The sequence below is a fragment of the Gekko japonicus genome, unplaced genomic scaffold (assembly GCF_001447785.1).
Source record: "Gekko japonicus isolate JY-2015 unplaced genomic scaffold, Gekko_japonicus_V1.1 scaffold1391, whole genome shotgun sequence".
Lineage (NCBI taxonomy): Eukaryota > Metazoa > Chordata > Lepidosauria > Squamata > Gekkonidae > Gekko > Gekko japonicus.
Window position 1 is genome coordinate 45,214 of NW_015168692.1, and position 20,092 is coordinate 65,305.

At 47.3% G+C, this 20,092-nt stretch overlaps 1 protein-coding gene across 1 annotated transcript in view; it reads right to left on the reverse strand.

Moving 5' to 3' along the window:
• Nucleotides 1-8,022: 8,022 nt before the first annotated feature.
• Nucleotides 8,023-20,092, reverse strand: part of MBD2 (methyl-CpG binding domain protein 2) — a 43,675-nt gene continuing 31,605 nt past the window's right edge. Inside the window, exons 5-6 of the mRNA XM_015415466.1 lie at nt 11,046-11,187; nt 8,023-8,161 (exon numbers count right to left, since the gene is read on the reverse strand). Coding sequence (XP_015270952.1) covers nt 11,061-11,187 — 127 coding nt within the window. The 3' untranslated portion in view covers nt 8,023-8,161; nt 11,046-11,060. The remainder of the gene's footprint in view (nt 8,162-11,045; nt 11,188-20,092) is intronic.

Consider the following 20,092-nt stretch of genomic DNA (forward strand, 5'->3'; position numbering starts at 1 on the left):
CCCTCTGCTTCTCACTTGCCTTGAAATTTCTGCCTCTCGGGGCCTGACTACATATTTTATTTTCCTTGTGACTTCATCCAAAACTACCCTGGATCCTAAGGAGCTGCGGTGGCTCAAGTGGTTAAGACGCTGAACTGCAGGCTGTGGAAGGTCGGTAGTTCAGCAGTTCGAGACCCAGGTTGCCACATGACGGAGTGAGCTCCCGTCTCTCGTTCCAGCTCCTGCCAACCTAGCAGTTCAAAAACAAGAAATTGCAAGTAGATAAATAGGTACCACTTCAGTGGGAAGGTAACAGCGTTCCGTGAGCCTTGGTGTTTAGTCATGCCGGCCACATGACCACGGAAACATCTTCGGACAGCGCTGGCTCTTCGGCTTTGAAACGGAGATGAGCACCGCAACCCTAGAGTCGGACTCGACTGGCTTTCGAGCAAGGGAACCTTTACCTTTACTTTACCCTGGATCCTAATGACATATACGGCAAGATCTGTGTTTGGTACTCAATTCCCAGGGTTTGGGGGGGGGGGTTGGGGGGGTTAGATTGGGACCACAGTGCATTGGAAGAGAGAACTTAAACATCCCCCCCTCGCCCTTTTTCTGACTTTAAGCAGTCCCAAGGACTCACTATTTGCCCCACTGGGACAACTTAGTAGCAGTACAGAAAGAGCCATCAGTTCATGTCAAGTTTTTCCATTGGGATTAATAGGGCAATTTCTGCTCAGGCAACTGGTGTGTACGTGTGTGTGTTGGGGGGGGGGCTTCCTCTCCTTATGGACCATGGTACTGCACTGAATTGAGCTCCAAACACAGAATTCACACTGCAAATTTGACCATCAGTATCTGGCACAGAACTGGACAGGACATGGGGCTGATGTGACAGGTAGTTAGGTCCCCAGTCACTGCCAGTTCAGACCCCACTGAAGGGAAGGGTCTGGAAGGAGGAGAGAGCTCTTTCAAGAACTGCTTGTGAGAGAACAGCTCTGAAAGAACTTATGACTGACCCAAGGTCACACCAGCAGGTGCAAGTGGAGGAGTGGGGAATCAAACCCGGTTCTCCCAGATCAGAGTCCATGCTCCTAACCACTACACCAAACTGGCTCCCAGAGCCTACCAGAGGAGAAAAGCTTTCAGCCCCCAAGAGGCACAAAGCACTTCCATTCTCCAGGGTTGGTCATTGATACTCAGTCCCTAAACGGGGATTTAAAAAGTCCAGCCTTGGGCGCTGACTAGGAAATTCAATTCCTGAGTAAATATGACAGATAGCATAATGTTAAATAGTGTTTGAGAGTGCATCAACACTACACCGATGAGAGTGCCGGGATGGATGAGTTCCACCTGTCCAATGCCGGAATGTGCAAAATGGCCTCGTCACTTTAGAACCGCATCAACTCCCAACTCACGCCAAACCTATCTTCCCAGATCATTTTCTTTTGCAAAGCAGAGAAGTCCTCGTTCAATGCTCTTCCCGTCACTGCCCAGTGCATGTCTAACGGGCTTCCACTTGTGTCTCTTTAACAAGAACAAATTACCCAGCAGCACAGGGGAGGCAAGCCCAGGGAGGAAGGTTGCTTTGCAAGACTGTAGGAGTCCTATGATCAATGGCTTATTTGGAAACAACTTAGCCCAGGAGAGACTGCTGGGAAGCAGTGGCGCCCAAGATGAACAGCTTTGGCTGCGGGAGTTCAATGCACATTATTATAAAGCCGCTAGAATCTATTCACCGCCGTGCCTTAATGGGTGGCTTTTATGAAAAATCACTGTGCAATGAGCGTATCTTCCTCGCGACCCAGAAATCTCGAAAGGCTCATCAGATGCGGCCTCGACTAGACAGATGGGTTTCCCGGGCACCAGCACTCGCATTCCGCTTCTCTTCTACTACTTAGGCCATCTAGAAGCTTGATTAAGATTGGCGAGGCTCTTTGAGGGAGTTGTTTTGGGTGAGAGGGAGGTACGAAGCCAGGACTGGAAGGCCCGTTAAGCTGCTGTCAGCTGCTAAGGCAATCGTAGCATCCACCTGGGAGGTTGCATCTGCTCCTGCACTATCCCTCTGGAACCGAAACCTGTGGAACTATAACATAATGGCCAAAATAATGGACCGTATCTATACTCTTGAGCATCCCACTTCACAATCTAATTTCATGACTATTTGGCTACCTATTCATAAGAACATAAGAGAAGCCAATGTTGGATCAGGCCAATGGCCCATCCAGTCCAACGCTCTGGGCCACACAGTGGCCAAAAATACCAGGGGCCATCAGGAGGTCCACCAGTGGGGCCAGGACACTAGAAGCCCTCCCACTGTTGCTCCCCCCCCAAAAAAGCAGCAAGAATACAGAGCATCACTTGCCCCAGACTTTCTTACCTCACAAAATCAGATTCCTAGACTGGTTGAGTGCTCGAACCTCTGGTAAACGACTTTAAAGATTATATACACATTTTTTTTGGTTCTGTAGGACAAGTTATTTCTTTGCCACAGTACTTTTTGATGTACATTTCTGACAAATCCTTTAAATAGAGTTAAATCTAAATATCTGATCATTTCCATAACGTTTATTTCTGTACTTTAATCAGACATATGTGACAAATGTATGTTGACAAGTAGGTAAGGAATTGCCTTACTTTAAAGTAATAGTAGTCCTGATTTTAGAGAATTCAGCAGAAGATATCACAGGAATAGAATTTGTGATTTAGAGACATTCCCTTAAATTTAACAATGGTAAGGAACTGGGAATTTATTTACTGTATTTATACTAGGCCTTTCTCACTGCGATTCCAAGCAGATTATACTGTGTAAGACAGTAAGAGTTCATACAAAAAGAGGGGCTGCGGCTCAGTGGTACAGCATCTGCTTGGCATGCAGAAGGTCCCAGGTTCAATCACTGGTATCTCCAGTTCAGCCCCCGGTATCTCCAGATCTGGCAGGAGGTGATAATAGAGGAGCTTTCTTGAGGAGGTTCTTTTGCATATGGATTGACTGTTGAAATTTTAATCTTATCTGTAGTGCTGTTGTAAAATGTAGAGCACTACAGATAAGATTAGAATTTCAACAGCCAATCCATATGCAAAAGAACCTCCTCAGGAAAGCTCCTCCATTAGCATGTCACAGCCTGGGAAACTCCTACAAGATAATGACTCAGCCCTACCCCACCTTCCTGAGTAGACATAAATTACCTGCCTACCATTTTTCTTCTCACCTTGACACAGAGAATACTCCTTCTGTGTTATACCTCTGAGGATGCCAGGCACAGCTGCTGGCGAAACGTCAGGTCCTACTATGCCAAGACCACAGCCATACAGCCCGGAAAATCTACAGGTAAGGAGCTTGGACTCTCAAAAGCTTATACCCCGAAAACCTTGTTGGTCTCTAAGGTGCTACTAGACTCAAATCTAGTTCTAATAAGCATGATGTAGGTTGATCCTATCAACATGAGGTGGCATCTAATAAGCAACATACTCGGACTAGAATTACCAAAATCTGAATGAGCATAGCATATTAGGCATGATACAGAGTTTTGATATAATGAAGGAAACTGGTACTGCATCAGTAGCAAACCATGAAACGACAATAGGGTATTACATACAGCAAGATCACACCATCATAGTTAGAGTAAGGCTTAGAGACTGCTATCCAAAACATTTTAGTTCCTCTTTTATATTAAAAGTTGTTTGATGGCCATTCCTCATCCTGGGAGTCTTTTTCTGTGGACCCAGAACTATAACCAGGTGTCAGAAGTTGAAAATAGGAAACACTTCCTTGCTGCGCAGGTGGAAGCAGAAGACAAGGAGTTGTGAGAGTCACACCCAAAGAAAGCAAGATGCAAGAAGGCCTTGTAAGCACCGCTGAACTGAAGGAACCTTAGTAAACATGGATGTGTTACAACCACCACGAAACCTGCAGTTATCAGGGGATTTGCAGAAACAGGGCTTTGAACTCCATTTGGTAGCTATAGGAACAAAAGGGGGGAAAGTAATAAAATCGAAGTCTCTGTTTTTCTACACGTCGCTGGAGAGGAGGCATTGGACATTTATGATAATTCCAGGTTTGCGAAAGGTAAGAATACAAAAGTAATAATTGACGCACTGGAAGAATATTACATACCTAAGAAGAACAAAACAATTTTTTTTTTGCAAGCACACAGAAAGCAGATTCAACTACGGATTGATATTACAGAATTAAGGAGGTTAGTAAAAGTATGTCTCAGACAGAGGTCATTTCGGGGGGAACGCGGGGGAACGCAGTTCCCCCAGGTGAGGTACAGGGGGCGGGGCACATGACGAAGCCCCACCCCCTGCTTCCGGCCGCCCCGCTTCCAGCCCTCATTCAGCCAGGAGGAGGCAGGAGAAGAGGGAGGGTAAGTTGCTTCCTCCCCGCCTCTCCCCACCCCTGACTGCTTGGGGCCAGGGAGGGCCTTGGCGGGGCTTCCTCGCACTCCCGCTGGCCTTGCAGGTCCACCACCGGGCCCCTGATGTCAGGGGGTGTGGCATATGCTAATGAGTTATGCTAATGAGTTCCCCTAGCTCTTTTTCTACGAAATGACCCCTGGTCTCAGATAAGGGACAGAATTGCTTGTAGGAATAGAATTTCCTGTAGTATCAGATATACTGTCCTCAAAGAATGGCTGCTACAAGAGAGAGAGATTTATCCCTAGACTAAGCTCTTATCTGGGGACTCCATCTGGTGCCTACAATATCCAAGGTTGGGCCGGCGATATCCAAAATCAAACGATGGACCTGCAGTACCTAAGTTGGCCCTACAATATCCAATATAAAAAGTTGGGCCTGCAATAAAAGGTTGGGCCTACAATAGCCCAAATCAAATAGGGTTCCCCTTCTTCCAGTTGGGGGGAGGTTACCTGCTTTCGGGGGCCCCAATCAGTCATTGCTCAGCTGTCCAGCGGATGGAGCCCTGCTCCCAAGCAGCCCCATCAACACCTACATACCCAGTGCAATGATGTCACCTAGAGGTGACATCATCAAGCAGGGCACACTGCGTGGGGGGGGACACTCTAGCATCTGGGGGGGGGAATCTATGGTAACCGGGATATCCAGGAAAGTGGGCTGGAGCCCCGTCCCGGCAGCAGGTAGGGACCTGGCAACCCTAAAATCAAATGTTGGGCCTACAGTACCCAACATCCAAGGTTGGGCCTGCAATATCCAAGGGCGAGGAGATCCAATTGTAAAACCACAACGGGGCTCTGAGCCTGTGGGGTATTTACTTTTTAGGGACGCTGCAAACCTCGTCTCACCAGCTGCGGAGATGAGAGGGAGGTGGGATATGGTATCCAAAACCACTCTGACCTAGATACTTCCATGGCTTAATTAAAAATGAGGGCCTTACTGGATCAGACTGATGCCCACCATTGTATTTTGACCAATCTTCAGCCAAGAGCCCAGAGTGATGACATTCTTGGACTGGTTGTTCCTAGCATGCTACTTACACAGATGCTGTACTTGAAGTTTCATTGAGCTAACGAGGCTAATAAGTGTGTGGGGAAATTATTCTCTATGATTTTGTCCAATAATTTTATTAAGGCCTTCCTAGTGGTAACAACTGTCCCATGGGGGCCATGGCTCAGTGGTAAAATATCTTCTTGGCATGCAGAAGGTCCTAGTTAAGCACCAAGTGATGGGAAAAATCTCTACCCTTGAGTAGGGTTGCCAGGTCTTACCTGGTGGGGGGGTCCCTCTCTGCCCTTGGGACTTTTTGGCACACACCACGATGACGTCACCCAGAAGTGACATCATTGCACAGGGCACGTTGCGGGGGCACTCTAGCATTTGAGGGGAAATTCTATGGGAACCATAGAGTTTTTTCTCAAATGCTAGAGCGTCCCCCGCGCAATGTGCCTTGTGCGATGACGTCAATTCTGGGTGACGTCTTTCTGCCAGGCACGTTGGTGCAGATGGGGCTCTTTGGGGGCTGGGCTCCCCGTGTCGGCCGGCAGGGCAGCGGCGGATTGGGGCCCCTGAAAGTGGGTAAAACTCCCACCCCCATCGGGGAAATGGCAACCCTACCCTTGAGACCCTGCGAACTGCTGCCAGTCTACTAGACAACAGCAACCTGGATAGACCAATGAATCTGACCCAGTAAAAGGTGGCTACAACCAACCAGCATCACTGGTGGCCAGCAACTCAAGGAATATGAGACAGGGGGAAATCTCGTTCCTCCCACTTCTCTCTCCTTATTCCTCGCCTCCAGCCCCAACACCATCTGTTCTTTCCCCCCCTCTCTATATTTTAAAGCCCTGATTGGGATGGCTCAGGCTAACCTGATGTCATCAGATTTTGAAAGTGAAGCAGATTCGGCCATGGTTAAGTATTCGGATGGGAGACCACTAAGGCAGTCCAGGTCTGATACACGGAGGCAGGCAATGGCAAACCACCTCTGAGTGTCTCTTGCTTTGAAAACCCTACAGGGTCGCCATAAGTCGGCTGTGACTGGATGGCGTTTTCTATCCCCTCCACCTTTTAAAGTACCAAATACTTTCGTTTTCTGGGGAGGGACTGCATTCCAAGTCTTTGATCATTTTAGTTTTCCTTTCAGAACCATAGAATCATAGAGTTGGAAGGGACCTCCAGGGTCATCTAGTCCAACCTCCTGCACAATGCAGGAAATTCACAAGTACCTCTACCCCCACCCCCAGTGACCCCTGTTCCACGCCCAGAAGATGGCCACAAAAGCTGCACAATCTCCAGCCAAACTGGCCTGGAGAACAATAGCTTCCTGGCCCCAAAGTGGCGATCGGCATTTCCCTTGGCGTGTAAGAGAGGGTCACAAGACCTAAGCACTGACGCAACCCTTCCTGCCCTCCTTCTCTCTTTGTCAGCACTGTGACGTGCTGTTGCCAGCGCTAAGTTGGATCCGAGGCCAAATAAAAGTTGCATTATTTACAAAGATATCACTTGTTGCATACCAGTGACCATGCTGCATCAATCACATAATCATACAGAACGTGTCATTTGCAAAGTGCTTTACGCTTTTTATTAGGTTCGTCCTCACAACAACCCTGTGAGGTAGGTCACTTGTGCCCATTTCATAAATGGAGAATTGAGGTCGAGAGACTGTTGCCCAAATCCAGCATGGGAGAGCCCCACATGCCATCCACACTGCATCCAGTTTCTCACTGAGTTTAATGGATGCCTGCAGTGCAAACAGGGAAGGACGTGGTTTCAAAAAAATACAACTCGGCTGTATTGGGACCATTATCTTGAACCCAGGTCTCCTGGACCCTTGCTGCTTGCTAAATTTAACATTGTTATCATTATATGGTATTGTATAGCCAGGAGATCCTAAGATTGTTTGGCAGCGTTAAGCTCTAGCCCTTTTATCATTATGCACCACTAGGTGGCAAGCCAAACATTTTTTGGGTTCAGAGAGCTCTGAGAGAGCTGTGACTGGCCCAAGGTCACCCAGCTGGCTTCATGTGGAGGAGTGCGGAATTTGAACCCAGTTCTCCAGATTAGAGTCCGCGACTCTTAACCACTACACCACACTGGCTCTCTAGATTTAACATTATTTGTGTCCATGGCCAATGTTGCTACAATTTAGGACACACACAACCCACCAACTTGCATTTTTTCTAGTGCATCACAGATTAAAAATGTAGTTGCTCCAAATATAATTATTTATTTCTCTTTTCAAGAATGACAATGGGACAATGTACAGATGTTTTCACTCAAGTGCAGTATAAAATCTTTTTATATTTATATATTTACACACACCCACACATTATGTCATAATTTTTTTTTAAACAAAAATCGGGGATACCGTCCTGATCTATTATTACATGCACGCCCTTGTGCACACATACGCAAAAGAAAAACAACAACAACCAAATATTTAGTGCTAGCCATAAAGTTCCAGTAGGATTGCAATTTGGCATAAAAAAAACCGCCACTTCGGGTTTTTGGAGAAATTGTTTGACATTATCCAAAAGAGAGTTTTAAAGTCGTTAAGACACAAAATAAAGTTTGAGTTTTCCTTTTTTTTTCTCTTTTGCAAAAGATATATACATCAAAAAAATAAGAGCCCAAAAAACGGCCTTGGTTTTTAATGCTATTAGAAAGCTATATAATGTGCATGAGTCCTCTTCTTATCGATGGGGAACAACAAAAGCTCTCCAGCTTCCGGGAATTTCCTCCGGGAATAATTCTGCTTAAGTACCTGTGGGAGAGAGGAAAGGGTGAGAAAGTCTCCTTCTGCGTCTGTCTTAGGAACTGAAAAATGTTTTACGTTTTGTTTTGCAGTTACACTTTCTGCCCTGGATTCAGAATGGAGCCTGAAATCAAAACCTCCACATGGTCAGAAGTCTCTTGATGACTGTAATAGTTGTATCAGTTCTTTTTTTTAATAGATAAACATCTTATTGAAATATCAAAATATACATGAACAGACAATAAAATTAGTAATAACCATCAACATTCAAAAACAGAGTAAAAATAAACAACAAGAAAGCTGTCGAAATAGTTAAAGCCATTCAATATATAGCAATAATTTTAAGATTATCGGGAAGTGCTGCTTCGATCTTACTGTGTTTTTCTTTTTTTTTTTAATAAATTTCTTTATTGAGTTTCACCTTTAATAAACATACAAACATAAATCACCATTCTCTTATAAGTCAATACCTCACCCTATTAACATTTGGTTACATACAGTCAATGTCTAGATTTTCTTTGATTGATATAATGCTGTTCTGTTATAGCGTTATAGCTATATGAAATGACAGACCAGAAACCGTTTGGGAACCGTTCCTCTTCCGAAATATATTGCCTGTCTGAAATTCCTCCAGCTCTTTATGAACCTCAGGAATCTTGATTCCTTCCCAGAGGTTAAGTAATACGACTTCTGGTTTCAAGGGAATAACATAACCTGTGATATCTTGAATCAGTTCTAATAGCTGTCCACCTCTTTGTCTCGGGACACTCTTCGCACCCTCTGACTGGCTGCTTTCAGCAGCCAAAAAACCCAAGAAGACAGAGATTGGGACAAGAAACCAGATGAAAGAAGCTTTGATGCTTGAAAAGCTTATGCCCTGGAAATCAGTTTGGTATTTAAGATGCTACTGGACTCAAATCTGGAGAGAAACCAGGCACTGCAAGAGAGAGAGAGAGAGTACATGGAGGCTCCTGGAGAGTCCATGGCCGGTTGTAGCAGCTGCCGGATGTGACAGCTGCTACAGTTACATCAAGACTTCTGACTATATGGAGACATACTGATGGGCTCTATCCAATTGTTGATCCTAACAGTAGCACAAGTTCAACTTCTGTGTTAAGGAGGAGGAGGAGAGGAGGAGGAGTTGGAGAAGTTGATTTTATACCCCCACTCTTCACCACTCGAAGGAGTCTCGGAGCGGCTTACAATTGCCTTTCCCTTCCTCTCCCCACAACAGACTCCCTGTGAGGTAGGTGGGGCTGATGGAGCTCTGAAAGAACTGTGACTGGCCCAAAGTCACCCAGCTGGCTTCATGTGGAGGAGTGGGGAATCAAACCTGGTTCTCCAGATTACAGTCCACTGCTCTACAGCCTTTGAGGTGGGGGGGGGGAGGAGAGATAAACGGCTTCTGTTCAGAATTTAGTTATACTGAACAATTTCATCGTTGCGGTCTCCCTCTGATAATATGCTAATGAGATACTCCCAGGTGCCAAGCAGATTGTGTAGAGTTAGGGAACCCGCTGGGCTGTGCAGGTATGATTTAGGTATCCATTTGTACAGAACCTGCAGAACTGTCGGGGGGGGGGGAATGCTTTTCCCTAGATTGCCCCAGAAACTTGAATAATTTAGTGGAAATGGGGGTCCGGGATCCAGTAGAAACATAGCAGCATATTTAGAGCCTGAATGTTAACTGAGATCAGCGTCCTATCTGAATTTAATATTCTTAATCCATTTGTTGAAACGTTGTTATGTAATCCGGAGACGACGTTGATTATGTACCTTGGTTCAAGGATTTTCTATTGAGTTGTGTATCATGTTGTAGTGCTTTAGATTGCAATACATAAACAGCCTTCTTTATGAGTCTTATGACTGTTTGATTGTGGGTCAGACTATCACGACTGTTGGCTTTATACTTGTTTAACTGGGCACTGTGTGAGACAGGATGCTGGACTAGATGGACCATTGGTCTGATCCAGCAGGGCTGGTGTAGTGGTTAAGTGCGTGGACTCTAATTTGGGAGAACCGGGTTTGATTCCCCACTCCTCCACTTGCACCTGGCTGGATGGCCTTGGGCAAGCCGTAGCTCTGATAAGAGCTGTTCTTGAAAAAGAGCAGTTTCTGTCAAGAGCTCTCTGAGCCCCACCTACCTCACAGGGTGTCTGTTGTGGAGAGGGGAAGGGAAAGGAGTTTGTAAGCCGCTATGAGACCCCTTTGGGTAGTGAAAGGCGGGGTATAAATCCAATCTCTTCTTCTTCTTATGTTCTTATGAAGGCCTCAGCCTCTATGCCATGTTGTTGGCCATCTAGAGGAACTGGTTGGCCACTGTGTGAGACAGGATGCTGGACTAGATGGACCACTGGTCTGATCCCACAGGGCTCTTCTTCTGTTCTTATGAAGGCCTTGGCCTCTGTGCCCTGTTGTTGGCCATCCAGAGGAACTGGTTGGGCACTGTGTGAGACAGAATGCTGGACTAGATGGACTATTGGTCTGATCCAGCAGGGCTCTTCTGATGTTCTTAATAACCACTAAGGAAGGAGAACCTACCACATCCCTGGGCAGCCAATTCCACCCTTGAACTATTTCTAATGCAATGCTGTCCAGGGAACAGAAAACATTGAGAAGTCAACATTCCCGTGCTTGACTGCAATGGGATGTCCAAAATGACTCTCAGCAGCTTTGAGTGGGGTCTACCAATCCCCTGGTCCCAAGAACTCCTCATCTGTAGCATGTCGCTCACCTTTTCATCTCACTCACCTTGCAAGAGATGTAGTAGGTGACTTCTCTGATCCATACTGCACCTGACGCCTTCCTTATCAATTAAAGAGCATCAGAGATTATGATTTTAAAAAGGGAAAGATATCTTTGTCGTTTCGAAGCTCTGGAGCCCGGACCATACCTGATTCTTGTTTTCTTATGCGTCTCCATGGTCCATCTCGACCTCCTCCAAATCAGCAACATCCTCAGCTCGCGACAAGATGTCCGCCATCAGCGCCTCTTCTAGTTTTTTGCGCACCTGTTGCACTCGCTCCTCTTGTTTCCTGAGGAGTCATTCAAAAACCCATAAATTAAAATGTTAGCACTTCATTAAGAAAAAAAGAGAGTTCAGATTTGGCAGTCTTGACCTGGATGGCCCGGGTGAGCCCTATCTCATCAGATCTTGGAAGCTAAGCAGGGTCGGCCCCGGTTAGTACTTGGATGGGAGACCGCCAAGGAAGTCCGGGGTTGCTACGCAGAGGCGGCCAATCGCAATCCACTTCTGAACATCTGTTTGCCTTTAAAAACCCTACGAGGTCACTGTAATTTGACTGTGACTTGATGGTGCTTTCCCACCCCCACGATTTGACTGCTGCAAATGGCAAGCCAAGAGGCTCCAGGACACTGTCGGCCGAAATGGAAAAGAGAAGCAAGAGCTTCAAAATGGCATCCGCCAGCAGGAGTCTGGGATTCTTAATATTCCCATGATTTCTTTGGGATGCATAATTTTCAGTCCTCTTTGACCAAACAGCAGCCCAGTTTCAAATCCTATGACACCTAAATATAAATATATTTATTTATTTAATTATAATTAAGGCACAAGTGCAGTAAAAGTCAACAGTTAAAACAGTTTAGGCAAAAATGCACATCTCACAGGATACATAATGACTACAATACTTACTCCCTTTTGCATATCCCAATGGGGTCAAAAAAAAGGGGGGGATGCCATGGGCCACGGTATTTCATGCAGCAACTTGGGTCTCAAACTGCTGAACTACCAACCTTCCACAGCCTGGTGGTGGTAGTGGCGGCGGCAGCTCCTACTCAAAAGCCTGGCGGAAGAGCTCCGTCTTGCAGGCCCTGCGGAACTGTACCAGGTCCCACAGGGCCCTGATCTCCTCCAGGAGCTCATTCCACCAGGTAGGAGCCGCCACCGAAAAGGACCTAGCCCTTGTGGCCACAAGCCTGGCCTCCTTGGGGCCCGGGGTCACTAGGCGGTGTTGTGACCCTGACCAAAGGACTTTCCGCCTCAAGAAACACACATTGGAAGTAGAAATTGAAACCCACACTTCCAGCTGTGGCAAATTATGAATTTCCTTGAAAGAGCCTCTTCGTAGGGAACCCAATATTGTTCTGACTTATCTCTCATTGGTATCCACTGAGCCCCACTGACCAGGTGAGCCTTGAATGAGAATTCACTGGTTGGAAAGGAAGTTTCAAGCAGGCTACCGTCTTCCCACCTACCTAAAATTACAGTGATGATCACACACAGTGAGTTGGATCTAACGATTACCCTACCACTAAGACTTCCTCTGAAGAAGTTCTGGTCACTGCATCTCAAAAAAGATATTATAGCATTGGGGGAAAGTGCAGAAAAGGCCAACTAAAATAATCATAGGGACGGAACACCTACCCTGTGAAGAAAGGTTGAGCGTGGAGAAATGACAATTGAAGGGCGACACGGCAGAGGTGTACGAAATTATGCATGGGACAGAGAAAATAGAGAAAGAAGTACTTTCCCCCCTTTCTCACAAGACAAGAATTCATAAGCATTCAATGAAATTAATGAGCAGTAGGCTTAGAACAGATAAAAGGAAGCACTTCTTCACTCAAAGATTAACACGTGGAATTCACCGCCGCAGGAAGTGGGGGTGGCTACAAGCATGGACAGGTTCAAGAGGGGACTGGATAAAGGAATGAAGCAGAGGTCCATCAGTGGCTATTAGCCACAAAGTATAGGTGGAACACTGTGTCTGGGGCAGGGATGCTCTGTATTCTTGGTGCTTGGGGGGCAACAGCGGGAGGGCTTCTGGAGTTCTGGCCCCACTGGTGGACCACCTGATGGCACCTGGGTTTTGGCCACTGTGTGACAGAGAGTGTTGGACTGGGTGGGCCATTGGCCTGATCCAACATGGCTTCTCTTACGTTCTTATGGAGAAAGACTTAGCATAATGGAATCACTGGCTCCAACTAGGTGGAAGGGAATCACTGGACCCAACACCAACAGAATAATAATAAGAGCTGGTTTATATACCCCACTCTTATCTACCTTAAGGAATCTCAAAGTGGATTACAATTGCCTTCCTTCCCAACCCCAGAACGGGTACTTTGTGAGGTAGGTGGGGGTTGAAAGAGTTCTGAGAGAACTGGGACTGGCCCAAGGTCACCCGGCAGGCTTCATGTGGAGGAGTGGGGAATCAAACCCACTTCTCCAGATTAGAGTCTACCACTCTTAACCACTACACTATGCTGGCTCTCAAATGCTGATATTTACTAGCCATTTTAATATATATATCATTGGCCCATGGGAATTGTCAGAAAATGTGGGCAGGGGGCAGGAAGTTATTACAGGAATGCCCAAGTTCTAATGACCAGATTTCATCTACACACTCATGATTTGCCAGTAATGGCCATTATCTAGTAAGGAAGACTGGGACCAGTCCAGAATGACAAAGATCGGAACTGATTTTCAGATCCCTGTAGTGTAGTCAAGCCTTGTGGCTTTTTGCCAGCAATCTACCAGGCACATAGAAAAATCAGTTACAGAATCATCATAAACATCCACTCTTACAGAAGAGAAACACTGAGCATATCTCATTTCTCAAATCCAAATTCACACTCCACAACCGTAGTTAAGACCTGGCTCATGGGTTGGGGCTAGACCCTCCATATGAACTGACAACCCACGTGGCGTTCTCAAACAGAACGTACAATGACAGCCGGTCCTTTGTTTCTACCAAGAGAAATCCACCAATTGTTGTTGTTCAGTCGCACAGTCGAGTCCGACTCTTCGCGACTCTTCGCGACCCCATGGACCAGATCACGCCAGGCCTTCCTGTCTTCCGCTGGCGTGGACTGTGTCCATGGGGTTTTCTTGGCAAGAATACTGGCGTGGGTTGCCATTTCCTTCTCCAGGGGGTCACGCTTGGTCTGAGTTCTCTCTCAATACCTCTCCTCAAATTCTATCCTTTGCCACAGCAGGGATCAACAGGAGTAAAACAGTGATTCAAATTGGCAGGATCATAGAACCATAGAAATCATAAGAGTTGGAAGGGACCTCCAGGGTCATCTAGTCCAACCCCCTGCACAACGCAGAAAATTCACAAATACCTCCCACACACACACACACTCAATGTCCCCAGTTCCATGCCCAGAAGATGTCAAAAAAACCCTCCAGGATCCCGGGCCAAACTGGCCTGGAGAAAAATTGCTTCCTGACCCCAAAGTGGCGATCAGTATTTCCCTGGGCGTGTAGGAAAGGGCCACGAGAACTAAGCCCTGAGGCAACCCTTCCTGCCCTCCCTCTGATGATCTGCCTAAATTCACAGAGTCAGCATTGCTGTCAGATGGCCATCTAGCCTCTGCTGGAAAACCTCCAAAGAAGGAGAGCCCACCACCTCCCGAGGAAGCCTGTTCCACCGAGGAACCAAACCGCTCTAACTGCCAGGAAGTGCTTCCTAACATTTAGCTGAAAACTCTTTTGATTTAATTTCAACCTGTTGGTTCTGGTCCGACCTTCTGGGGCAGCAGAAAACAACTCTGCACCATGGAATGTGCCTTGGAAGACAATGCAGGGGACCAACAGAGAAGAATGGAATCAAGGGAGAACTGCTCTGTAATTCGACAAAAGAGTTGAGCACACAAAACAGGAGTCATAAGAACATAAGATATGCCAATGTTGGATCAGGCCAAAGGCCCATCCAGTCCAACACTCTGTATCACACAGTGGCCAGAAATACCAGGTGCCATCAGGAGGTCCAGCAGTGGGGCCAGGACATTAGAAGCCCTCCCACTGTTGACCCCCCCCCCAGCACCAAGAAGACAGAGCATCACTTGCCCCAGAGCCCCTATCTATACCTTGTGGCTAATAGCCACTGATGGACCTCTGCTCCATATGCCTATCTAATTCCCTCTTGAAGCCGTCCATGCTTGTAGCCACCACCACTTCCTGTGGCAGTGAATTCCATGTGTTAATCACTCTTTGGGTGAAGAAGTACTTCCTCTTATCCGTTCTAACCCGACCGCTCAGCAATATCATGGAGTGCCCACGAGTTCTTGTATTGTGAGAAAGGGAGAAAAGTACCTCTTTCTCTACCTGCTCTTTCCCATGCATAATCTTATAAACCTCGATCATGTCACCCCTCAGTCGTCGTTTCTCCAAGCTAAAGAGCCCTAAGCACTTTAACCTTTCCTCATAGGGAAAGTGTTCCAACCCTTTTACCATTCAAGTTGCCCTTTTCCCAAAACATGGAGTTGTGGAGTTGTGGATGCTTTCAAAAGCAAACAGCTGGATCACTCAGACAGGTACTCCCTGGTTCCTGTTGCAGGCAAGATGGAGTCCAAGGCAGGGGGATCTGGAGAGCAACGTATGACACCTTAAACTCCCGGGGAGAAAGGGTGGTGAGAGGCCACAGAAGGTGATGGAGACTACAAACATGGACGGCTTCAAGAGGGAATTGGATAAACATATGGGGAGGAGGTCCATCAGTGGCTATTGGCCACAAGGTATAGATAGGAACTCTCAGGCTGGGGCAGGTGATGCTCTGTATTCTTGGTGCTTTGGGGGGGGGGGTCAACAGTGGGAGGGCTTCTAGTGTCCTGGCCCCACTGGTGGACCTCCTGATGGCACCTGGTATTTCTGGCCACTGTGTGACACAGAGTGTTGGATAGAATGGGCCATTGGCCTGATCCAGCACTGGCTTCTCTTATGTTCTTAAAGATAGCTTTGCTATACCACTACATCTGCCCATCTGCTCTCAAACCAGTGGGCCAGTGGTCCTCACCTCTACCCTTGTTAACAGGTGACACTGTAACTAACAGCACGCCATGAAGTTGCAACCAGTTTACGGTGCTCCCAGGACCGTGGGGTTTTCAAGGCAACAGACGAGCAGAGGTGGTTTGCCATTGCCTTCCTTTGCACAGCAACCCCAGTCTTCCTGGGTGGTCTCCCATCTAAGGACTAACTGTTGCCAACCCTGCTTTAGCTTCTGAGGTCTGACAAGATCAGGGTACCATCCAGGCCAGGGCACTTATTTATTTACTTGGATACAGGGCTTTTTTTCTGGAGGAGAGAGACGTGCCAGAACAGAGTTGCGGAACCTCTTCAACAACATTCTTTTGTTGTTGTTCAGTCGCACAGTCGAGTCCGACTCTTCGCGACCCCATGGACCAGATCCCGCCAGGCCTTCCGGTCTTCCGCCGTCCTCTGAAGTTGGCTCAATTTCATGTTTGTTGCATCTATGACACTGTCTAACCATCTCATCCTTTGCTGTCCGCGTCTTCTTTGACCTTCAATCCTTCCCAGCATCAGGGTCTTCTCCAGTGAGTGCTCCCTTCTCATTTGGTGGCCTAAGTATTTGAGCTGCAGTTTCATTATCTGGCCTTCCAGGGAACAGTCAGGGTTGATTTCTTTTAGGATTGACTGATTTGATCTCCTTTGCAGTCCAAGGCAAGAGTCTTCTCCAGCACAATAATTCAAAAGCATCTATTCTTCGGCGCTCGGCCTTCCTTATGGTCCAACTCTTGCAGCCATACATGACTACTGGGAGTACCATCGCTTTGACCATACGGACTTTTGTTGGCAGGGTGATGTCTCTACTTTGTTATCATGCTGTCTTTTGACAATGTTTAAAAGTTCATGAGTTTTCAGTATGCAGATGAGAACTTCATTTCCCCCGTGAGAGTTCCAGCACCTCTTTTTCAGAGGGGGGGGGGAGAGAGAGAGAGAGAGAGAGAAGCCCTGCTTAGATACTAGTTTATATTCCACTTTTCTCCTCAATGGGATCCAAAGTGGCTTACAACACTCTCCCCTTCTCCATAAATAAAATGGCCCTCTGGATGCCTCTCCAATAGGAGGTGTCAGTTCTCACGTCCTTCCCAGCACGCCGTGGAACCAATTCCGAACTGCAGCGGTCCCCAGGCGAGCCACACCCTGCTTCTCTTGCCCCAGGCACACTGCCACTGACTCAAAACGCCACCCTGGTGGTGGCCGAAATCCCGTGGCACTGAGCATGCATGCCTGGTGTGCCGCTGACCGAGGCGCAGCTGAGAGTCGAAGCGGGCAACATTTTCTCCTCCTCGGCTGCCAGGCCCCGGCCCACGCCAGCGCATAAGACTCTGCGATGCACAGAGATAAGCCCCCCGAACGGTCTCTTAAAATGTCAAGCGTCTTAAAGGCTTCAGGGCAGATCATGCCTCGGAAACGGCTGCAGCTGCATCCGGTGTGCCCCAGCTTGGAAGATGTTGAGTGACTGGTTTATTTCCAAAGCTCTCGGGCTGAGCTCCTGCTGAGGCTGTGAACGTGCCCGAGGAAAAGCCCCGCGCTCGATAATAAAGAGGGCTTATGGGCCAGTTTACAGGGATCTCGCTTCAGCTTTGCATGCAGAGCATCGCACTGGGTGAGACGCTAGCGGTGCTCGGAAAGATGGGGGGGGGGAATGGTCACCGCTGACAAACAAGATTTAACTTTAAACAGCAGGAAGGCCACATCGGGGGAACTCAAAGAGAAGCAACCCCAAATGTACTGAGTGGCCAGTGGAGGGGAGGGGTAGAGCAAGGACTCCAAAGCCATTTCAAGAGTTTCCCAAATCATCTACTGGCTTTATGCAGGGAGATTAAAAGCTCAATGAATGGCTCGACAGGAAGAGAAGAATAGGAGATTAGATTTAGACCCCACTCTTCCCTCAGAGTCTCAGAGCGGCTTACAATCTCCTTTCCCTTCCTCTCCCCACGACAGACACCCTGTGAGGTAGGTGGGGCTGAAAGAGCTCTCTCGAGAACTGCTCTTGAGAGAACAGCTCCGACAGAACTTGTGAAGCACCCAAGGTCACACCAACAGCCGCATGTGGAGGAGTGGGGAAATCAAACCCGGTTCTCCCAGATTAGAGTCCGCGCTCTTAACCGCTACACCAAACTGGCTCTCAGGGTGAGGTCCAACCCGACGAGTGTGATAAGCAAGGGTCTCTGTCATGGACAGCTTTTTAAAAACAGAGCGTTGAGAAGCAACGAAACGTGAGTGGATACTGACATCAGAGCTGCATGGAAAGTGTATGGGATTCCTGGACCTCATACCAGCAGCTCCGCTGGATCAGACTGATGGTCCAGATCTCATCCAGCATCCTGCTCCCCAGGGGCCAACTAGATTCCTCTGGAACACTTTCATGCAGGATACATTCTCTCCCGTTGCCTGCCCCCCCCCCGGATGATAAACTGCTTTGGAACATGGAGATTCTGTTGAGCAGCAAGACTCTGCTCTCTGTGAATTGGTCTGTCTTTTGCGGCTGTCAAGTTGCACCCGACTTCTGGCAAGCAGGTAGGGTTTTCAAAACGAGAGGCATTCAGAGGTGGTTTCCCATGGCCTACCTCTGCGTAGCAACCCTGGGCTTCCTTGGTGGTCTCCCACCCAAGCGCTAACCAGAGCTGACCCTGATTAGCTTCTGAGATCAGTCTTGCCTGGGCTATCCAGGTCAGGGCAAATTTGTCTCATCTCCTTTTAACAAATAGGACTAAGGGCACAGCAAACTGAAGAACATTAACACGCAAGAAGTTGCTGCATAAGTTCATGCAATCAATATAGTATATACAATTGATCAAAATACAATATCAATAATCAATATCATTTTAATCTTGGTTTGTTTCAGCAAATATCATCAGGAGACCGAAGTCCCAACAAGATGCAAAAACGGCAACAGGACGAACTTTCTCGAGTTTTGACCGTTCGTTTCGACGCGTGTCTTTGTCAAACATCAATTTTCCAGTGTTCTTCTTCACATCAATTGCATCATAAGGCACTCAAACATTCATGGATGGCTTTCCATAGCTCTTACATTCAACAATTGTTTCCGGACAACAAGCCACCTAAAATAGCGACCATTGCTATATCCTGTGACAGCGAGTTCCACAAGTTGCTTATTTTATTTATTTGATTATGACTTAAGTACTGTTTTTCTTCTCCCTTTTCTGTCCTGGACGGCCCATCTGCTTCATTGGGTGTCGACTCTGTTGTCATACTTTAGGAGCAGAAATACCTTGAGAACATGCTTCCAAATGAATTAATGAAACACAGATCTCCAGGGAAACAGCGCAGAAGTTTCCCCTCTCCTAAATGCGGCTCCGCATAATCCTCCCTTGCAAAACTGCACCAGAGAGAGGCTCTAGGCCATAAAATCGCGATGGCCAATTTGCGCGCAACGGAATGACTTTTACGCGGAGACGCGGTATGGCAAGTTAAATAAGTACTGTGGGCCCGAAGTAAATGACTTTCCCATTAAAGTGTTCGGCTTGATTTCTTAGGCTAATTTGCAAAGGCCGTGTGGAGGGTATGGAACTACAATGATAGGCAACTGAATCAGCAGGGGTCCCCGCCCGAGCAATGCCATACTTATTGGGGGGGTGGGTGCAGAGACAAGGAAAGGTGGAGGTGATTTGCCAAACCAACAAAACCTTGGAAAGTCTCTTTTTCTGATTAATCAGGATTTGGCATCTGGGGCGAGTGAGAGGGAATTGTGATTCAAGACTGCCCTCTGCTGGTGGCGGTCGGGCGTTTCAGTCATTCAAGCACCCGACTCTGGATTTTATTAGTTTTCTGGCTGCTGCTGGAGGCAGAAATAATAAGGGGGGGAACCATGCTGTGTTAACTTTTTATGTTTCCATTACACTGTGCAGGCCATAGCGGAGCTGGAAAAAAAATGCTTAGCGCTGAACTTTTAAAAAGATGCCGGAGCCTATTATTGGCAAAACAACTTCCAACGGGAAAGGGAAGGATTTGGGGATTTACGACATCAAAAGCCGCCTTCCTCTCCCCTCTCTCTCTCTCAAGTTCAAACAGTTCTAAGCCCGCTCAATATTCAACAAAACTTTTACCTACGTCGTTAAAATATGTTTAGGCAAGCGCTCTCCCCTTTACTTGGATTAAGCAAATGGCTTGTAAGAGCTTTTTGCAGAGAGAGAAAACGCAGGAGGGCCTGGTCT